We start from the raw sequence: 19,786 nt of genomic DNA on the forward strand, positions 1-19,786 counted from the left end.
GTTGAAAATATAGATTGTTTTCAGTAAAGACAAACTCAACGCTAGTTTTTAGAAGATTTGAGGGGCTGTTTGACAAGTTTGACATATTATGAAACTCTTTCTGATTATTTTATATTCTAATTAAGTAAAAAAGAAACAAGTTCTTTCAAGTAAAAGTTAGGTGCAACAGAAATTATTCTGTGTATGAGGGGAGACGCTCCTCCCCAATACCTTGCTCTTCACGCCAAAGTTTTTGAGTACTTCAAAAAAACATCTTATCCTAGTTATGTGGATGTCGTGTTTTAGACGTCATTCTTAAAGAACTGGGACAAACAGTCAAACGTGCTCTGTTTTTAAATGCATAGATTACAAATAAAGTACATAGGTTACAGAAAAACATGGATTTCAAAAGTGCAAAATTTATTGGTTTTTCTGGGGTGAATTGACTCAGGTTTGTAAGATATGTAGTGGCTTACCTTAAAAGATTCCAAAAAATGACTACTGCTGAGATTTGTTTCAAATAAAGAATCCCAAAAAACCTGAAATTTCTTAGCACACTAGCACTTGGACAAAAATAGGCCAGTGGTCTAGCATTTTCTTGGTGGAAGTTATTTTGACTGGAGCTTCAAAAGTCGTATACTCTTCTGAAAATCGTCCCTGCTTGTCGGTTTGGCCTAACGATGCTTTCTACGAGCTAGAGGTGGACAGAGGTAAACTTACTCTCTTCTTTTAAAAAACTAACCCTTTTTGAGAAATTTTTAGAGGGTAATGATTTTTCAAGAGGGTAGTTGACGATCTAAACAAGCACTCTCTTGTACTTTTATACTTTTCTTATTTTCTTTTAGACGAGAAATTTCTTCAACCTTCTCCAGGTATGTCAAAGGAAGAAGATAGGATCGTTAGTAAAATCCCGCAAGAAGTTAACCAGAATGGCGTCAGATTTCTGTGAAATCGAAAATCAAGGACCAATAACCTGTCTCCTTGTTCTGAACCCTTCTACAGAGACAAGTCTCAAGTCAGAGGCTGCAATTTTTGATAAAATTTTGAAATTACAATGCGCCTCTACGGGATAAGTATAGTGAATTACTATATTTAAACGAACGACTTGATGATAGTCAAATGAACGACTACCTTTGCGTCCTAACGTCTGAATTTTGGTTCGTGAGGCGAATTTAGTTTTTTGAAACTATGGGTAAAGTAAGATTTTGGTACTAAGAAAGTGTTTCCCAAGTTATTAAAAATTGTTTTATTTTGTTATCATCAGTCGGTAGCTAAATGACTTTTGTTTCTGATAAGCTTTAAGAGCCTTAAAACAGTATTAAGATTGCTGTAGAATAATGAAGATTCAAATATCGTTATTATTTGCGATTCTATTTGTACACACAAAAAGCCAAGAGTGTGACCCGGCATTAATCCAAGAAATCAGAAATTACAGACCTGTCGCCGAACTAATTATTGAGGAGATACTTCATGGGGCCTCAAAAGGATTGTGCTATGAAAAGTTGGCAGAGTTTGTTGACAGCTACCAGTTAAGAATCACGGGATCACAAGTACTTGAGGACTCAATTGATTACCTGCTAGAACAGTATCAGGGCGAAAGATCTGTCATGGATAACACATGGAAAGAGTCAGTGCCAAATCTACCCCATTGGACCCGGTTAGTGATTTTACTATATTTGTAGAGCTTATATATAAGCTCTTTATTTAAAGTTATAGAAGGGAAAGCCTCAGGTCACTTGGTCGAGGTGCCTAGTAGCTTTTTCTTTATCTATGTTTGTAAAGTTACCGGTGTTTCTGTTTATGTATTTCTGTGTTTCTCTTTGTTTCTATTATGCACACACTCATAAATATGCTGAACCAATTAACCTTGAAATATACAAATTTAAGTAGAGTAAATTTGGAAACATGTGTACATACATAGGGAGTGTAAATAGTAAAATGCATGTTCTTTTATAAGTACCAGGCTATTTAAATATGGCAAAATATTGTACAAAATTGGTAAGCTAGTGTGACCAAGGCTGACAAAAGTTTAGTTTAGTCCTGCCTAGGATCAATTAGCAAAACGACAACATACTCTTGGGCAAACAAAATCGGGAAATTTTAAGAAATTGTGAACTGGCTGAGGTTCGGAATAAGAGTAAACGTTTGGGTTTCGATATTGCCAGCATTTCAAAAACAGTTAAAAATATTTTGAGGATACATGGCAAGCAATAAAGCGTGTAGACATTTCTTTGAAAATTTACTGTGAAAGAAACCTCGGATATTAATGTGGTAGGTGTAAAAAGAGGAGTCTTAAGGCAGGCTATTGAATTCAGAGTTAATTGTTTCCCCTTTGGTGACACAAGAAAATAAATAAATGAACTTAGGTAACACCAATGTCAATATTCATCCTGAGTGTGTGGATCCAGGTTCCAATATTAAGGGGGTAGGGGAACAAGAGCAGCATGGAGTTAATTTCTCCACCTAGATTTTGAAAAATGTCTTTTCGAAATATTCATTGAAAAATACCTTTTTTGGCAATTTTTATTGAAGGAAATTGAAAAAGAACAAGGTTCTCTTTTCAAAATTTGAAAAGTCTATTTGACCCCCACCCCAGAAATTTTCATTAATCAAAGCCCCTGTTTATTAGGTTTTTAATGATCTTAAAAGTTGCTTTAACTTTGTTTTTGTTCTTTCTCTATAGTTCAAAGTATTAAAACCATGAAATTTTTAATCTGTGTTTTTGGTTGGTGGCAACACAAAATCAAATTACTTAATTTTTTTAAGTGGTGAAGAAGAAGCCTTTCTTATTGAGCCCGTCCATAAAAGCATGTCAATTTTGGCATTCGGAGGCAGCATTGCCACTCCTTTGGGAGAACCTCTCGTTGCAGAAGCTGTGGTAGTAACCAGCTTCGACGAACTGAGAAGTTTAGACGCCTCACAGGTGAATTTGATTTTGTACTATTTTGCTTATCATTCCCTATTACTATTCCTTTATTTCCCTCCTGCTTGTTATTCTTTGTTCGTGTAATTCTGCTTGCTATTATTCTTTGACGATTTAGGACTAAAGATTATAACATAAATTTTTTGGCACTTTCTTAAAAACTTGTTTATAGAATTTTTTTGAGGTTTTTTGGGAAAGAAAGGGGAGGGGAGAAAGTTAAATTTTTAGAGGCCTGCCTCTCAAGTGAAATTACTTTCCCCTTATTTTACTTTTTATCCCTTAGCACTCTTTCGTGATCTTTTTATGACTATTTCTTAATGATTATGAAGATTAAATGAGCTCAAAATTTAAACACATCTCTGATAATTTACTTTTTGATCATCTCTTGATAACTCGTCAGAAATTTCCTGAGGGAGTGGAGGAAAAAAAATCATTACTATTTGTTCTTATTTGTGGGCTCAGTTTAATTTTCTACGTCAAAAATGTAACTGAAAAATTTTATTTTTCTCCCCCGTCTCTTGTTCAATTATGTGAAACATTTGCTGTTTTTCTAATAAGTCCTGCATATACTTTTTATAAATGCAAATTTAAACATCTCTCGAATCAAAACCAATTCCGTTTCAGTGAATTGGACAAATTAGAATATAAGTTTCTTTCTTTTTTTTATTTCCTTTCGAAGAGCATAGACTTAAGTTGTTTAAAACCACAAAAGCTACAAAAATCTATTGAAATATCCTTTTATTTAAAGATAAGAAATAGAAACTTTAATTTTTTGTTTAATTTTAATTTTAACTTTAATTTTTTGGTTTACGTTGGATAGCTCTTCTCTGTATGTGCCTGTCAAAAACCAGATGAAATAAAAACATTTTTATTTATTTTTTAATGAATTTTCTTTTACAAGAAAATGAAGCGCCCAAAAAACTATAATATATATAAATATGGACTTGCATTCTGGAATTTATGGCTGTTGAATTTACGTGTGTATCAATGAATTAAAGTTTCAAGAAATAACGATTTGGAGGTAACAATCTTTCAGTAGGCTCAAAGGCTTTTTTGTTGTTTGATTGTTAACTAACAACCTGGTTATTAACAGTTGTTTTATAGATTGTGGGAGCTTGAATAATTTTGGTTGATAAACTAGTTTTCCCAAATAAAAAACATTTGGGTTTTCTTAATTATTGACAAATTGAGATTAATGTAAGACTAGTACTAGGTAAGCTTAGTTTATTTAACAAAATAAACTTGACTAGCCTACAAATAAAAGCATATGCAATACTTTTTATTGCGTTGAAACCAGTCGTGCTACTTTGTTGCATTATCAATGTTTGATTACTCCACTTCATAATCACTTACAACAATTTAAAACTATTCACAAATTCTCTTACAATGAAACGTAACACTTTTTTAGCTCACGGCTGTGCTGTAAAATTACCGTAAAATTGGTAATTAGAATATGCGAAATTGGTAAAATTAAGGTAAAATTAAAAAAATACGGTAAAATTGATAAAATAAGGTACTCTCTGGGAAATAGAAAGTAGAATTGGTGTTTTAGAGTTGTCCTGTAGCTACAACACAAGTTGAGCATTTCTTTCTAAGCATATTTTTCAACTTTTAATGAGAGTAGCAAGCCTCGTTGTACTTTCTGGTGGATTTCCTATGAAGCAATTGCAATTCCTTTTTTAGGAAGGTCACTTCCAGGGGTATTTCCAATGGAGTAGGTCCAGTTCCTTTTTAGCGGCCGTAGCCGAAACTCATTTACTTTTCAACCCTTCATAGCACCGTTATTTTTTTTTTAAATATGGGGTTTACTGTTATTCACAGACGGAAAAACATTTTAAGAATGTCATTCATTTTTAAATTGTATAACTCGTTCACAAATGACCATACGAAGATTTCGGCAACCCCACATAGAATTAGAAACATCTGGCAAAGTATAAGAACAAGTTGAACCATGGACCTACCTATTTACAAGATTTGTTTCGGATTGAAACAGTGCTTGGAAAGAAGGTGACGTTCCATTACATAATCAACAGGAGACGCCTGCAACCTTTTCTAGCAAATGTCTTAATCAATCAAATTTGAGAGTTCTCTTAAGTTTAACGAGGATATCAATTTGTATTTCAAACAACAGAAAACTACAAAGTTGTTTTCTGATACGCAAACACTTCAAAATATGCATCGAAACAAGGACATGCAAACAAAGCGATTTTTTGAAGTTTATTTTTAAAAGGATTAATTTCCTGTAATTTGAAGGTTTTTTGTGTTATTGTCAATTTCTCAGTTTAAAGGGCTGTGGCTTTTCATCCCCTTTTAGGGGTTTGAAGCTTTAGGGGGAATTTCGTATGAAATAACACTTTCTTTGGTAGGTAGGTCCTGGGGGAGCCATCATTTTATGTAATTTTCTTGTCATTTTTTTAAGAGCTTTAGGGCTATATTTTATCGTGGGATATATGGATATGTTGTTAAACATCCCATCCGAGCACGTGGCTTTTCATCCCATTTTTGGGTTTTAACCTTTAATGATGTTATAATAACAATGTGTTTATTACATAGCAGCTCGTGGGTGTGGCTTCGGTACATCTTAGCGGAAACCCCAGCATTCCATGCTTATTTTCAGCTTGTATTATTCCTTATCTTTTTAAGAGCTCTTTTCGGAGCGCTTGGCTTTTCATCCCATTTCAAAAGCTTTTTACATTTCGAAGGATTTCCTACGAATACCCACTTTCTTCGGTAGGTAGTTCCTGGGGGAGCCGAAATATGTCACTCCTTTCTCTTAATTTCCGGTGGATTATATGAAATATACTGGCATTTTGGCACTTTTGGAAAGTTTTACTTATGAACTAGGGCATTCAAAACTTCTTTTATTTTGAATACAAATCTTCTATCTTTCCAAATTACATCAAGCTTCTTCTGTCAAGGTGACATGAGTAAATGGATGGGGATATATATGGATTGGAGTTTTACCTGTGAACTAGTAGTATTCAAAACTTTTTTGGATTTTTCTTTATTTTACAATTTTCTGTTAGGACAAGACTTAGAATTTCATTTTATTAAGTGCTTGTTTCCAATGATAATGTATTGGGATATAGTTGAGTCCTGACGATATTTCCTATGAAGCAGGTTTAATTCCTTTTTGGTATGCCTTTTTTTGCGACGTATCCTGTCCAGCAGCTCCAATTCCTATTTTCCTGGCCCCAAAATTCTACGGAGTAAGTAGAATCCAAAATTCTATAACGCTGTTTAACCTGTTCTTACATTTTGCCAGATGTTTCTGATTCTATGTGGGAGTCGCTGGAACCCTTGTATTGTCCGTTTTGAGCGATTTGTAAAAGCTAAAAATGGATAATATTCTTTAAATGCGTGTCCCTATGTAAATAATGGCAAGTCCTTCATTTTGAAAATAGCGGTATTATGAGGAACTGAGAAATCAATAAGGTTCATGAGAAGATTAATAGCGTTCTTAGTAAGTCATACAGGGGTTTGACGTATAAAGCCATGGCTAAGGCCCCTAAACAAAGAATTGGATATCATGCTCCGTATGAAATCCCCCAGAATGTTAACTACCAAAAAAAGGAATTGCCTCTCCTCCATAGGAATCCCCCAGGAAGTAAAGCAAGGCTTCCTAATTTTTAAATGATTCTGATTTTCATGAGCTTAAAAAAAATGATAAAATCTCTTCATCTAGAGTCCCATCAATTTAGCTAACAGTCAAGTTAATCCCTTTGGTTAAAACAAATTTTTGTGCGTTCCTAAAAGTTTTTATTGCCCCCCTCCGAAACTAAAGATTATATATTAATTTGCGTCTCCACACTCTCTTCTCTTTCTTAGAACTAATTATATATTTATGCAAGGATTATTCCAAAACAACTGATAAAACAAAAGGATCATTAAATTAGAATAAGAATTTTGTAAAGACAATTTAGTCGGCAACAAATCATTCTATAGCAATTGGTTGAAAAGGAAAGTCACTCTTAGAAAATGGCACTACAACTTTAAATTTCAGATTGACTGAGGCTAAACCCTCGTTCAAAGTTTGTTTGACCAATCCTTAAACATGAAATGTCTCTGGGATAAAATAAATGAAAAAAAAAGTTAAGACATTTAACCCTAAGGAGTCTTTACTATAGGTAATGTTATATTACCTCTAAATTAAAAATAGAGTAGAAATTTCAATTTCTCTTTTAATGAATATCCAGAATTATATAAGGGGAAACTAGGGGGATGCAATCCCTTGTTTGGTCAGGCATTTGGTTTGGGACAGGAGTCACTGGTGGGTTCTCTAAACTAAGCCCGAGTTGACCCAGCTATAAATGAGTACCTGGATAAATATGGGGGATTCAAGCAAGAATTGTGTGCGAAAGCACAGAATGGATGGCTCCCAACCACCCATTGCACGTCCTGGCTGAAGGGCCACGAAAGGGAGATCAGCACAGCTGGTTTGGACCTTGAGCGTCAAGTGCCGTCACAATTACTTACTTATTAATTTATTCTATCATCCGTCACTTGTCTTTGTGGTTATGCAACTGATTTTTCTCAGATCTTACATTCAAATAAAAAACTTGAGCCTCTTCCTGCTAATTAACAAGTACAAAGAATTCTTGCCCAATCTTGTTGGGAAATAGCCTTTCATTTAATCTAGGTTGGATTTTTGGTTTGTTCGATTCAGTATTTCGCCTGTTCTGTCAGATTTATTTAGTTTTCTTAGTTAAAAATTAGTTTTCCTTCTTTTTTGAGCACTGAATACTTTTTTTCTTGTTTATCGTGTGTCAATCCTGCTAGTACCTCTTTCTATTTGCAACAGCTCACAGAATTAATATAAATTTTATTTTAGGTAATATTTTACCATTTCAAAAATGGTAATACACTTTGTTGTTTTAATAACAAGATATTGAAGTCACGCAGACAACCTTTTAATACAGTGACGTAATCAAGCTATATACAAAAAAAAATCAATAAATCGTAGCCGAACCTGTTTTTTCTGCGTGATTAAAAAAAATAGTTTTTTTAACTGAAAGTAAGGAGCGACATTAAAACTTAAAGCAAACAGAAATTACTCCGTATATGAAGGGGCTGTTCCCTTCTCAACGCCCCGCTCCTTACGCTAAAGTTTGACTCTTTCTCTCAATTCTACTTTATTAAACAATAAAAAACATTAGCATAAAGAGTGGGACATTGAGAAGGGAATAGCCCCTTTCATACACGGAGTAATTTCTGTTCGTTTTAAGTTTTAATGTCGCTCCTTACTTTCAGTTTAAAAAACTAGTTTTTCTTATTTAATATCTGAAAGTTTTTGAATTAATGCAAGTTTGATTTTGGCTATCCGCACATAAATTATTCAAATGAAATTTGCATATTAATTCTTTTTTTTGGCTAAATGGCTTTCTCTTAGTTTTAATCAGGCGAGTTTGAGGAAAACGGATGGGAGAGGAGGCCTAGTTGGTCTCTAATTTTTCGGTTACTTGAAAAGGCAGCTAGAACTTTTAATTTTTAACGAACGTTTTTATTAGTAAAAAATATACGTAACATAAGAATTAACTTACGTAACGAACTTCTATATTCTTATATTTTTTTATTTATTTATTTTATTTCTAACCCGTCATACAATACAAAGTAAACAGAGACGGAGTATACAGACAAAACGACAAAAAAAAGGAATATGAGAAAAAAAAAAAACGAAACATCACAACAATGGAATAATTTATAAAGAACATTTGATGAAGCACTGAATATTTTTATTATGTCTATGAGGGGGTTTTTCCCCTCGTTAATACCTCACTCTTTACACCAAAGCTTAAATTTTGTCCCAACTCTTTAAGAATGACCCCTGAATCAGAAAGGCCGTAGAATAAATAGTTGAAATTTCTAAAAATACTTTAGCGTAAAGAGCAGAATATTTAGGAGTAGATGAGCCACCTCCCCTCAACCCTCCCCACCCAAACCAAAATAATCCCCCTGAAAAACGTCTGTACACTTCCCAATAACCATTACTGTATGTGAACAACTGGTCAATGTTTGTAACTTGCAGCCCCTCCCTCGGGAACTGTGGGGGAGTAAGTCATCCTAAAGACATAGTTATTATAATTTTCGACTATGCTGAACAAAATGGCTATCTCAAAATTTTGATCCGATGACTTTGGGTAAAAATGAGCGTGGGAGGGGCCTAGGTGCCCTCCAATTTTTTGTTTACTTAAAAGGGCACTAGAACTTTTCATTTCCATTAGAATGAGCCTTTTTGTGACATTCTAGGACCACTCGGTCGATACGATGACCCCTGAAAAAAAAGAAGCAAATAAACACACACCCGTGATCGGTCTTCTGGCAAAAAATACGAAGTTCCACATTTTTGTAGATAGGAGCTTAAAACTTTTACATTAGGGTTCTCTGATACGCTGAATGCGATGGTGTGATTTTTGTTAAGATTCTCTGACTTTTAGGGGGTGTTTCCCACGATTTTCCAAAATAAGGCAAATTTTTTCAGGCTCGTAACCTTTGATGACAAAGACTAAATTTGATGAAACTTATATATTGAAAATCGGCATAAAAATTCTATTCTCTTGATGTATATTTTAATATAAAAATTCCATTTTTTAGAGTTTCGTTTACTATAGAGCCGGGTCGCTCCTTACTACAGTTTGTTACCACGAACTGTTTGATAAAGAGAGATTATTTATGCACAGTATAGTATGTTTTGAAGCCGTGAAAAGTTCAAGGCGTCGAACATGTCAGTAAATCTGTAAGACACCGGTAAAACACGTAAAATACCGGTTAAATAGGTAAAATACGTAAATTTCGTCAAGTTGGTAAAATACAAATTTCTAGGTGTCCGTAAAATTATTGTAAAATACCCAGTTTTATGGGTTCCCCTTCCCCTTTATATGATATGAAACTTTTCAAACCAACACTTATGCGATAAAAAAAAAATTTCTTTTAAGGTGTCTGGAAAGATTGTGGTTTATAATCAAGGATACGTAAGCTACTCCCAAAGCGTGAACTATAGGTACAAAGGAGCGTCAGAAGCTGCAAAACTAGGAGCTATTGCTGCACTGATAGAATCGATCGGCCCCTTTTCAATCAACTCTCCGCACACTGGCGTAATGACATATGCTGAAGGAGATACAAAGATACCTGCGATCGCTATTACGCAAGAGGATGCTGAAATGTTGAGAAGAATATATTTGACAGGTGACTGCTTTACATTGAATTTAAACTCCCTTATCTCAATATATTAACTTGCCACATTAAATATCAGTTAGTCCGTCTGTTAAAACTGTTACTCGTATGAATTGTTTTTTTACTATCTTGAAAAGAATTATGCCTTAAGTTTTTGCATTAACTAGTTAGTCACATAGATTATGCTTTAAAACCGAGCATAGCTCAACTCGCTAAATTTCCCATGGGATATCTTGTTGGCACCTTCCTATGTAGTTTTAATTTCATCTACAAGTGTGACTATAATTTGGGTTGGGTATAAGGCTAGGTTTTTGACAAAAGTATAACTACCCATTTGTGGTAAATTAGTAAGCAAGGGGCACCAGATGTCGTAAAGTACTTTTTGTTTTGGTACTATAATAGTTGTAGACATTGCCCTTGAAGGGGGTATGGGTACGGTCCTAAGGCTGATAAAAACTCGGGTAGTGTTTCCTTCCGGTCGGCCTGATTAATTATATGGACGTCCTACTGGTATAGTTGAGAAGCTCAAATAATGTTCTAGAGAGGTTTACTACTACTACTACTACTACTACTAATAATAACTCACCGCAGCACCAAGCCACCTAAGGCCAACACAGCTACGCACTCTCCTCCTCCAACCTAATCTATTCAAGGCCTCCCTCTTTACATCCTCCCAAGAAGTTCCCATTTCCATTAAATCTTCATGTATGACATCCTCTTAACCTAGACGAGGACGACCTGTAGAGAGGTTCGGTGTAATACGATTTCTTTTATTTAACTACACAGCAGCCAACGGTACAGGACTTGACTCTGGTTATATAGATATCATGAAGAGACACATTTAAATAATAATTAAATCATATAGTAGTTACAACCTCAAAACGATCCAAAATCCAGATGTAATAAAAGTCGCGTCATTGCTAAAGCAGACATATATATATATATATATATATATATATATATATATATATATATATATATATATATATATATATATATATATATATATATATATATACATATTTACTTTGTGCCCTGACCGCACGTCCTGTTTAAATCAATGAAGTGGGTCCCATATCTCCACAGTAATTCCGTCAGCTCTTAGTTTGGTCGTCAGTTCCAAAACTTATTTTCTTGAATCCATTATTTCCAAACTTCTTTATAACTTATAATTTGTGTTGTTGCATTTTTAATTGGTTTTATTATAATCAGTTTCTGACTTAGTTGTTCAGCTTACTATACTTTGGCAGGCTGATTTCAAATCACCGAATGAAAAGCATGTCGTTGTGTTGATAAAAATTGGTTCGTTGGGGTCACGGACAGGATTAAAGGTTGATGCGGTTAATTAAAAAAATTGAATAAATTAAAGTTCTTTTTTTAGAAAATAATAAAAATTCTTGTTTTGTAAGGTCTTTAAAGGAGTCCCTTCCTTATCAAAATGTCATTAGGATGCTTCCACAAATTTCAATTTTGATCAGGCATGACAGCTGGAATTCCCATAGCAAAGTTGTTTGATCGCTTCCACTTCCAAAATTGCCCGTTTCTGGTCAAAACTTAGCTTGAGACACGAATTCACTTCAGATTGATTTTCACTAGACTCATCTTCTTCGTCTGAATAATAATTTAATTTCTTATAGTTTGTATGTAGTTCACAAAGGTCATTCAAACTGAGAATATATCCAGGTATGATAAGGTCCGGGTTACCTAACCACTTGGCATAAAATTTTTGATTTTAGAAAACTTTAATCAAATCATATTATGCAAAGATGATAAGAGTGAATGCAGTAAGAGTAAGTGTGAGTATAATGATCCTTATTAGCAGATGAGAGTATATGAGGAGCTGTTGGTAAGGCTTTGGTAGAAGAACAGCGTGGTCCTAAGAGGGGGACACGACGTTTGAATAAATTTTCATGGGTAGTTTGTGTGAATTATTTTGATTTACTTTGCCCTAAGGAACACAGCACAGGCTATAGCATGGTACGGAATCACATGAGAACGTAAAACTCTCCAAAACTTAGATGCTAATGATTTGAATATCCTAGATTGTAAAATGAATGCATTTTTGTAGGTGTTAGGCCGTTAGAGTGCGTGAATAGGGTCGAAAATTAATGTTATGAAGAATAAGTCACTTAAAGGAGGAGTAGATGAGGAGTAAGAGGTATGGACCAGGTAGATGACTCCACTGACCTGGTTTGCATTATCAGTAGAGATGGTGGATTTAGTGAGGATAAAATTTGTAGAGTATACAAGACTTCGGGTATTTTAACAGCTGAAAAAAGGTTTGGAAGAATACTAATATAAGTATATGAACTAAAATTCGAATATTGGAAGCCGCGGTAATGACAATGGTCATGTGTGGTTCCGAAATGTGAGCACTTCAATAGCCTGAAGAAGATTTGTTAAAATATTTTCTAAAGGGAGTGTCTAAGAATAGTCCTAAGTACGCATTTGATGGACCGCAAAAAGCGGTATTAAAAATCTGGTTTCATGCTACTTTCTACAAATAAAATGAGAAATAAGTTACCATGACTAGGACGCGTTTTACGGACCAAGGATGATAGACTTCCAACAATTGTTTTTCTTACTATCTATATGAAGCCAAACGAAAAGCGGGTGGTCCGCGAATAGCGTGGGAAGAAATAATAAGGAAGGAAATTCGTTTTGGAAAAAAAAGCAAGTAAAACACACAATCTTGCATGTATTTTATTTCTATGTTTTGGGAAGTTGTTTCGTCTCTTTTTTTTATATAAGGGAGCTTTATTATGAACAAAAAAACTTAAAAAAAAAGACAAACAATATCAAGAAGCTTAGGGTTCTTGATATTTGCTCCTTGTGGTATGCTCCAGACATAAAATTATTAACAACTAATAATAAGATAAACAATAAGCAGAACTTAACAAACAAATAAGGGTTCCAAAACAAAACTAAAAATATCCTATACTGCTTGCGAGAAAAACTACCCCAATGGCTTACCTTTTTTCATAACAAAAAAACAATCAAATAAAAAAATAAATCAAAATTCATAGCACCCCAAACAATGGTTCCTCAGCAGCTCCCAAAAGGCCGGCCTCTCAGTCTCCTAATACAAACCCACAGGAATCATATTTCATACAACAGGCAAGATTTAACGCATTGAAAACCCAGACCGCGTGGATTTTTTAGGTGGTTCCCTGAATTCCGCAAAATTTTGCACATCATAATTTTGAGATTGCGATACAGTAGTAAAAATATTTCCAAAACAATCACGCGCTAGAAAAAACAAATCAAACATAAGCTAACACTTAGAAAAAATAAATAAACAGGCCAGTTCAAGTTCAAGTTCATTTATTTATTAATCGCACATACATGTATATATATATATATATGACATAGGCCCATGGGGAGACAAGCTCGAAAAACTAGGCCTAGACAAAGAATAAAATAATAACACACTACAATACAAAGATAAACATGACGGCAAAGATACAATAACACAACAATAGTATGAAAGTAGCAGCTAGCTCAGGATCATTCAATACTGTTGAAGAAATTAAGAAAGTAATATTATTAAATATAAATTAATACTGGAAGATAGCTGAGAGGCCCATAATCACCCAGAGCAACGAACCATACAAAAACTTTGCCTTACTAAAAAGATACTTAATTAATTAAAAATAATCCTGAACTAAATGAAATTTAAGTTTCCTTTTTATTAAATGGATAGAGGAAAATTTATCAATAAGAGCCTTGTGAGCATCCCAGCACCGAGCTATTGACAAAAACGGAGCGAATTTAGATCTCTCAGTATTATATTTGTCAATGTAGATATCCTTTTTTTGTCGAGTGTTATAATTATGTAAATCTTGTGATTGGGAGAACAAACTTTGATGGAGGTAATATGGCGGTAATTTCTTAATGTCATAATTGATTTTGAAAAGAATTGCTCCAAAAGCAAATTGTTGAGTGACTGGAAGTATATCTAGATAAGTATATAAAGATGCAGTAGAAGACTTATTTGGAAGTTCAATAGGTGATGGAATAAAAAGTTTAAGGATTCTTAGGGCTTTATTTTGTAAAATCTGTATTGGTTTAATATGGCTTTTAAATGTAGATAAATATACTAGAGAACAATAATTAATATTAGTCTGAATCAGAGCAAAATAAATACTTCGTAAAGCAGAGTAGGGCAAACAAAGCTTTAACCTTCGCATTAAACCAACATACCTTGAAATCTTTAATCGTAGATTTTGAATGTGTGTTTTAAAAGATAAGCTTTCGTCAATCACAAGTCCAAGGTACTTTGTCATTTTCACCCGAGATATTGATAATAGATACTTTGAAGAAGTAACTCGGGTAATACGAGGGCAGATATTTGACTTTCTGCCGTAAATTATGAAATTTGTTTTTGATACATTCAAAGCAATAAAATTTGAAGAACACCAATCAAGAACATTAGAAAATGCAGTATTCAGTTTTGTCTCCAACTCCTCGTCATTCTTTTCAGAAATTGAAACTGCCGTATCATCAGCAAAATGTGTGTTGAGACACGGGGATGTAAAAGCGCGGTGAAAATCATTTATATAAATTAAAAAAAGTAGAGGACCTAGGACAGAGCCCTGAGGTACCCCAACCTTCGAAGACTGATGTACAGGTGAAGAGAGAAAATTGCCTCCATCTAATCGTTGCTTTCTCATATCAAGATAAGATTTAACTAGATCCAACGCCGGTCCACGCACACCACAATTATCCAATTTACTAAAAAGAATACAATGGGATATTGTATCGAATGCTTTTTTAAAATCTAAATATATTGTTGCTGGAATTTCACCTCTATCTAAGCATTCATGAATATATTGGATAAGAGCAACGGTAGCATGTTCAGTGTTGTGTCCAGACCGGAAACCAAACTGGAAATTTGTGAAGAAATTAGACGATTTAAGAAAGTCATAAAACCTCTTATAAATTGCCTTCTCAAGTATTTTAGAAAATGCTGACAAAATAGAAATAGGGCGGTAATTTGATGGATTTTCAGGAGAGTCACCTTTGTGAAGCGGAACTATCCGCACTTCTTTAAAAGCAGATGGGAAAACTCCAGTTTTAAATGAAAGATTAATTATATGCTGTAATGGTAATATTATTGCAGACAGTATTTCTTTAACAATTTTAGAACTAGACCCGTCAATTCCCGCTGAATTACCTGGATTTAGATCACACACTATTTTTGTTATTTCAGAATGAGAAATAGGCCCGAGAAAAATTGAATTACTTTGAGGAGACGGAAGGTATGAAGAAAAATGTTTATTACTACGTGAATCAAACTGGTTCATTACTGATGAAACAATTTTCTCTCCTATTTTAGCAAAATGAGTATTCAAAATATCAGCCACTTTCTCCGATTTATTAGTAGTCGAACCATCTTCTAAACTAATAACTTCAGGAAAATTAGACTTACTTTCTTTTTTTATAAAATAATTAATTAAAGACCACGTTTTGCGAGGAGAATTTTGAGCTTCTTCGAAAGACTTTTTATAATACAATTGTTTCGACAAACGTATCATTGTGGTTAATTTATTTTTGAAAATTCTAAAATTTTTAATATTATAATCATTTGGATTCTTTAACTGCTTTTTAAATAACTGATTTTTTTTCTTAACTGATATCAAAATTCCAGACGTTATCCATGGCCTTATAGGAAATTTTTCTCTGCAACTTTTAATTGTAACAAATGGGCAACTAGAATCAAGGCAGCAATTGAAATTTCTTAGAAAATTATCAGTTGCCATATCTGTATCCTCCGTGGATATTACCTCCTGCCAATCCAATAGTCCAAGGCTTTCATTCAGGTGCTTTAATGTTATTTTATTTATTAACCGTCCTTGAAGTTCTTTACTTACCTGTGGTATTTTATAAGTAAAAGCTAAATCTGAAACCAGCAGGAAATGATCCGATATATCACTTAAAACTGCAAAATTTGCTTGAATAGGTAAAGATGTAAAAATATTATCAATGAGAGAAGCAGAACTAGGTGAAATTCTTGTAGGTATCAGGCAAGTAGGAAGCAGACACGCAGAAAAGCAAGAAGACAATAACTCAACAGAAGATTCATTTGAAGTTTCTAGAAGGTCAATATTGAAATCTCCGGAAAGGATTACATCTTTATTTTGAAAATGGGGTTGATGCAAAAAATCATGGAGTTTAGAGAGGAAAGATTTGACTGGAGAAGAAGGCGGTCGGTATACTACGCAAAAACAAACATCTTTTTTTCCAAGACTAATTTCAGTCACCATTACTTCAAAAAGCATTTCCTCATGAGAACCTTCCAGATTTGCAATGCGTCGAAAAGAGATACCTTCTTTAACTATTACTGCTAAACCACCTTGGCGCCTAGTCAATCGGTTTTTAAAAATAAATTGATATCCAGGAAAAACAACCTGAGGAGTCAGGTCTGTAAGAAAAGTCTCACAGAATCCAACGACATGACAAGATAATTTATGAACTACACCAATAAGATCATCCTGTGAACTAAAAAAACCCCTACAATTTAAAAATCCTGTTCTTACAACACCGGTACTGGGAAGATCAGAAACTTCGGAAGGTAATTTATATTTACAATTTGGAAAGTTAATTAGCCCACCGTCATTTATCTTATTTCCTGAAAATTTATCATGGCTCTGGAATATGGAAAAATCAAAAGGGTTAGACTCAAGGTATCTCAGTCTATCCCCAATGCAACTATCATCCAATGTGCAAAATCAGAATTATGATCCGAACTAGCAGAAACTTTCGCAAAATGCATACCGTCTGAGTCTTAAAGTAGCAAAAACAACTGAACCAGTGAGAACTCGAAAATAATGAAAGAAAAAGAAACAGAAGACAACAAAAGACAAAAAAAAGGACCATGATTATTACGGCTAGATCGTATTTAAATTTTAAACAAACCATGATGACGACAAGAAAAAAAAGAAACAAATATATATATATATACATATACATATACATACACATATATATATATATACCCACACATACACATACACATACATATCTCCCTACAAATTAAAATATAACCCATACTAACAGCAAAAATCATCACTTATCTTGACAAAACCCCATCAAAAAAAAAAAGAAAAGAAAAAAGAAGAACTTTCAACTGTTGTCACTTAAAAGGAATAATAGACATTTTAAATAATCATTATAATCTTCACTGGAGTTCAATAATAACTATTAAGCTTCATGTTGGTCATCGTATTTTATCCACTTATCAGAGTTCAGGTGACATACTTCTAACCATAGATCCGCTCCCTTTTGTTTGATCCTGGAGGACTCCCATTTTCCAGCTTCGCGCAGACCTTTAGCCTTAGCAAGGAGGTTGTTCCTGATATCGTTAAGTTTGGGAGGAAGATCAGACACAACGCGAGCTCCGGACCCTTTAAGCTTCCCCACATTACGCATAATTAATTGCACATCTTTGTCGTTGCTAAGGGAAAGAAAAACTGGTTTTAACGTCTCAGTTTTCGATGAGCCTCGCCTAGTGGTAATGTTATTGCTTGTTTTAGACCCCAGTCTATACAAATTGTCAATTGTAATAGGGCTAGAAATTCCCAAAGTATCACTGATCCATGATTTCACGTTAGATTCCAGGGTTTGGTTACCCTTTTCGTTTCGTAGACCATGAATGATGAGGTTTTTTTTTCTGCTTTTTAAGTCAATTAGCAATAGTTCTTTCGAAAGTAATTCGCAGGAAGCTTTATGAGCATTCAATTGACTTTCAAGTTCACGAATCCTATTGCCACGTTCTATTCCATCCGATTTTATGACTTCAATATCAGCTTTCAAACTCACAAACTTTAGTGACAATTCGTTTTGGTTTGCCAAAATTATATCAAGTTTATCAAGTTTCATCAGCTTGGCATTAATGCTAACTTTAAAGTCCTCAAAATCCTTTTTGCTGACGCTCGCCATCATTAAATAAATCAATAATTACGATCTAGTTAAAATCACCTTAGATCATTCCTTGCTATCAACAATAATCTTATGCAAAAAACAGGTTTTGCACGGTTGACTTTAGCAAGATGCTAACACCTTGAATGACCAGCCAGAGAATAACAATTGTCTTACTGTATTAATGATTATATCCAAAAAAGGTGTTTGCAGTATGAACTCTCAAACATAACTGTAAGTTATGTACTTATGTACATAATTACATAACTTATGTAGTTATGTACTTACTTACAGTTACTTACATAACTGTAAGTAAGCGGCATAATGCTGAATTTTGTATAAGCTGATCTAACTGAGAACCGAGAATTACATCCATTTAAAATACGAATAACAGAATTTTGTTAGTCCTGGTTCTGTTTCGATGAAGGTCTTTAGGGCATCCGTATTTTTACAGAGGTTTTCAGGCCAGCCTGTTTGACCCTCTCGATCTTTCATGAAAGACTTCGAAGTATCCTACTCACTATACTCACTACTCGCTATAATTTCTCCAAAATAAGTCCTTCTCCTCTACAATCATTTCATTTTATGACTTCTTGATTTAAATTGACATATTTGATTGGTCTTTAGATTCTAATTCACAAGTTTATGATGCAAATTTGTTCCAGGTGAGCGCATCGTCATAAGTGTTAAATCCAATTCTCAGACCCATCAGCCGATCACTTCTCACAACTTAATAGCTGATTACAATGGAACAAGGTATCCGGACAAAGTGGTTGTTGTGTCAGGGCATATTGATAATTGGGATGTTGGTCAAGGAGCAATGGATGACGCTGGTGGGATGATGATTGGTCTTATTGCTGTGGAAGTCATCAACAGCTTGGGATTACGTCCTAAGCGCACTATAAGAAATATACTCTGGACAGCTGAAGAGCAAGGTCTGCTTGGCGCAGAACACTACTTCAATACCCAAAAAAACGAATTAGATAAATTTGTTTTCGTGATGGAGTCCGATTCAGGAACATTTGACCCACAAGGATTGACTTATACCGGTGATAGACGTAATGGAGAGTGTATAATCAAAGAAATTTTGTCTTTGCTTGGGGCAATAAACGCCACCAGATATCAATGGACTTCTGGGTCCGTCAGCACAGACATAACACATTTTACCGATGCTGGTGTGCCAGGTGCTGGATTATGGGACACAGATGGACAGTACTTCTACTTCCATCACACGGAAGGAGATATGATGACAGTCGAAGATCCAAACGCTCTTGACAGAGCGGTGGCACTATGGGCTGTAGCTTCTTATATAATTGCAGATCTAACTGACGATTTTCCAAAACCTTCACCCAGAACAACAAATTAGACAATAGTTTTGGAAGTGCATGAATGATAAGCTATATGTCTAAGCCAGCTTTTTTTAATTTTTGTCTTGATGTCAGATTTTAATTTCTTTTGTCTGTAATATATTAATTACATTTTTAAGCTACTCAGTGGCTGCTGGAAACTTCATTCTCTTCAATTAAGTGGAAATTTTTTAATAGAAAATTGACCGGAGCAAAGTATTCACATGGGGTGAATCGCTTAGTTCAAAACTAATATTATCAATGAAATGATCATTGCAACAATTTGAAAGTCAAAATGTATACTTCTAACAAAATCTTTGGCATCAGTAATGCATAACAATCGGATAAGTACGAAAGAATCTGTTTTAGGGAGCAGGTGCAACATTCTAAGGATGGTAAGTAAAAGAAAAAAGTAGCAGGCGAATAATATCAAAATATTGATGGTTGA

At 34.2% G+C, this 19,786-nt stretch overlaps 1 protein-coding gene across 1 annotated transcript; it reads left to right on the top strand.

The window, feature by feature from the left end:
- The first annotated feature begins 1,242 nt into the window (after positions 1 to 1,242).
- Positions 1,243 to 19,481, top strand: LOC136034370 (carboxypeptidase Q-like). Its single transcript, XM_065715513.1, has 4 exons — positions 1,243 to 1,636; positions 2,746 to 2,902; positions 9,835 to 10,084; positions 18,658 to 19,481. Exons 1-4 carry the CDS (start codon positions 1,317 to 1,319, stop codon positions 19,356 to 19,358), a joined length of 1,428 nt encoding a protein of 475 aa, XP_065571585.1. The 5' UTR covers positions 1,243 to 1,316; the 3' UTR covers positions 19,359 to 19,481.
- Positions 19,482 to 19,786: the final 305 nt, after the last annotated feature.

The sequence above is a fragment of the Artemia franciscana genome, chromosome 13 (genome assembly GCF_032884065.1).
Source record: "Artemia franciscana chromosome 13, ASM3288406v1, whole genome shotgun sequence".
Classification (NCBI taxonomy): domain Eukaryota; kingdom Metazoa; phylum Arthropoda; class Branchiopoda; order Anostraca; family Artemiidae; genus Artemia; species Artemia franciscana.

Excerpts from the sequence above, each read along its gene's own strand:
- LOC136034370 (XM_065715513.1), top strand. The coding sequence starts at position 1,317 with ATGAAGATTCAAATATCGTTATTATTTGCGATTCTATTTGTACACACA. Across the intron at positions 1,637-2,745 it reads AATCTACCCCATTGGACCCG|TGGTGAAGAAGAAGCCTTTC; the intron begins GTTAGTGATTTT and ends AATTTTTTTAAG. Across the intron at positions 2,903-9,834 it reads GAAGTTTAGACGCCTCACAG|GTGTCTGGAAAGATTGTGGT; the intron begins GTGAATTTGATT and ends ATTTCTTTTAAG.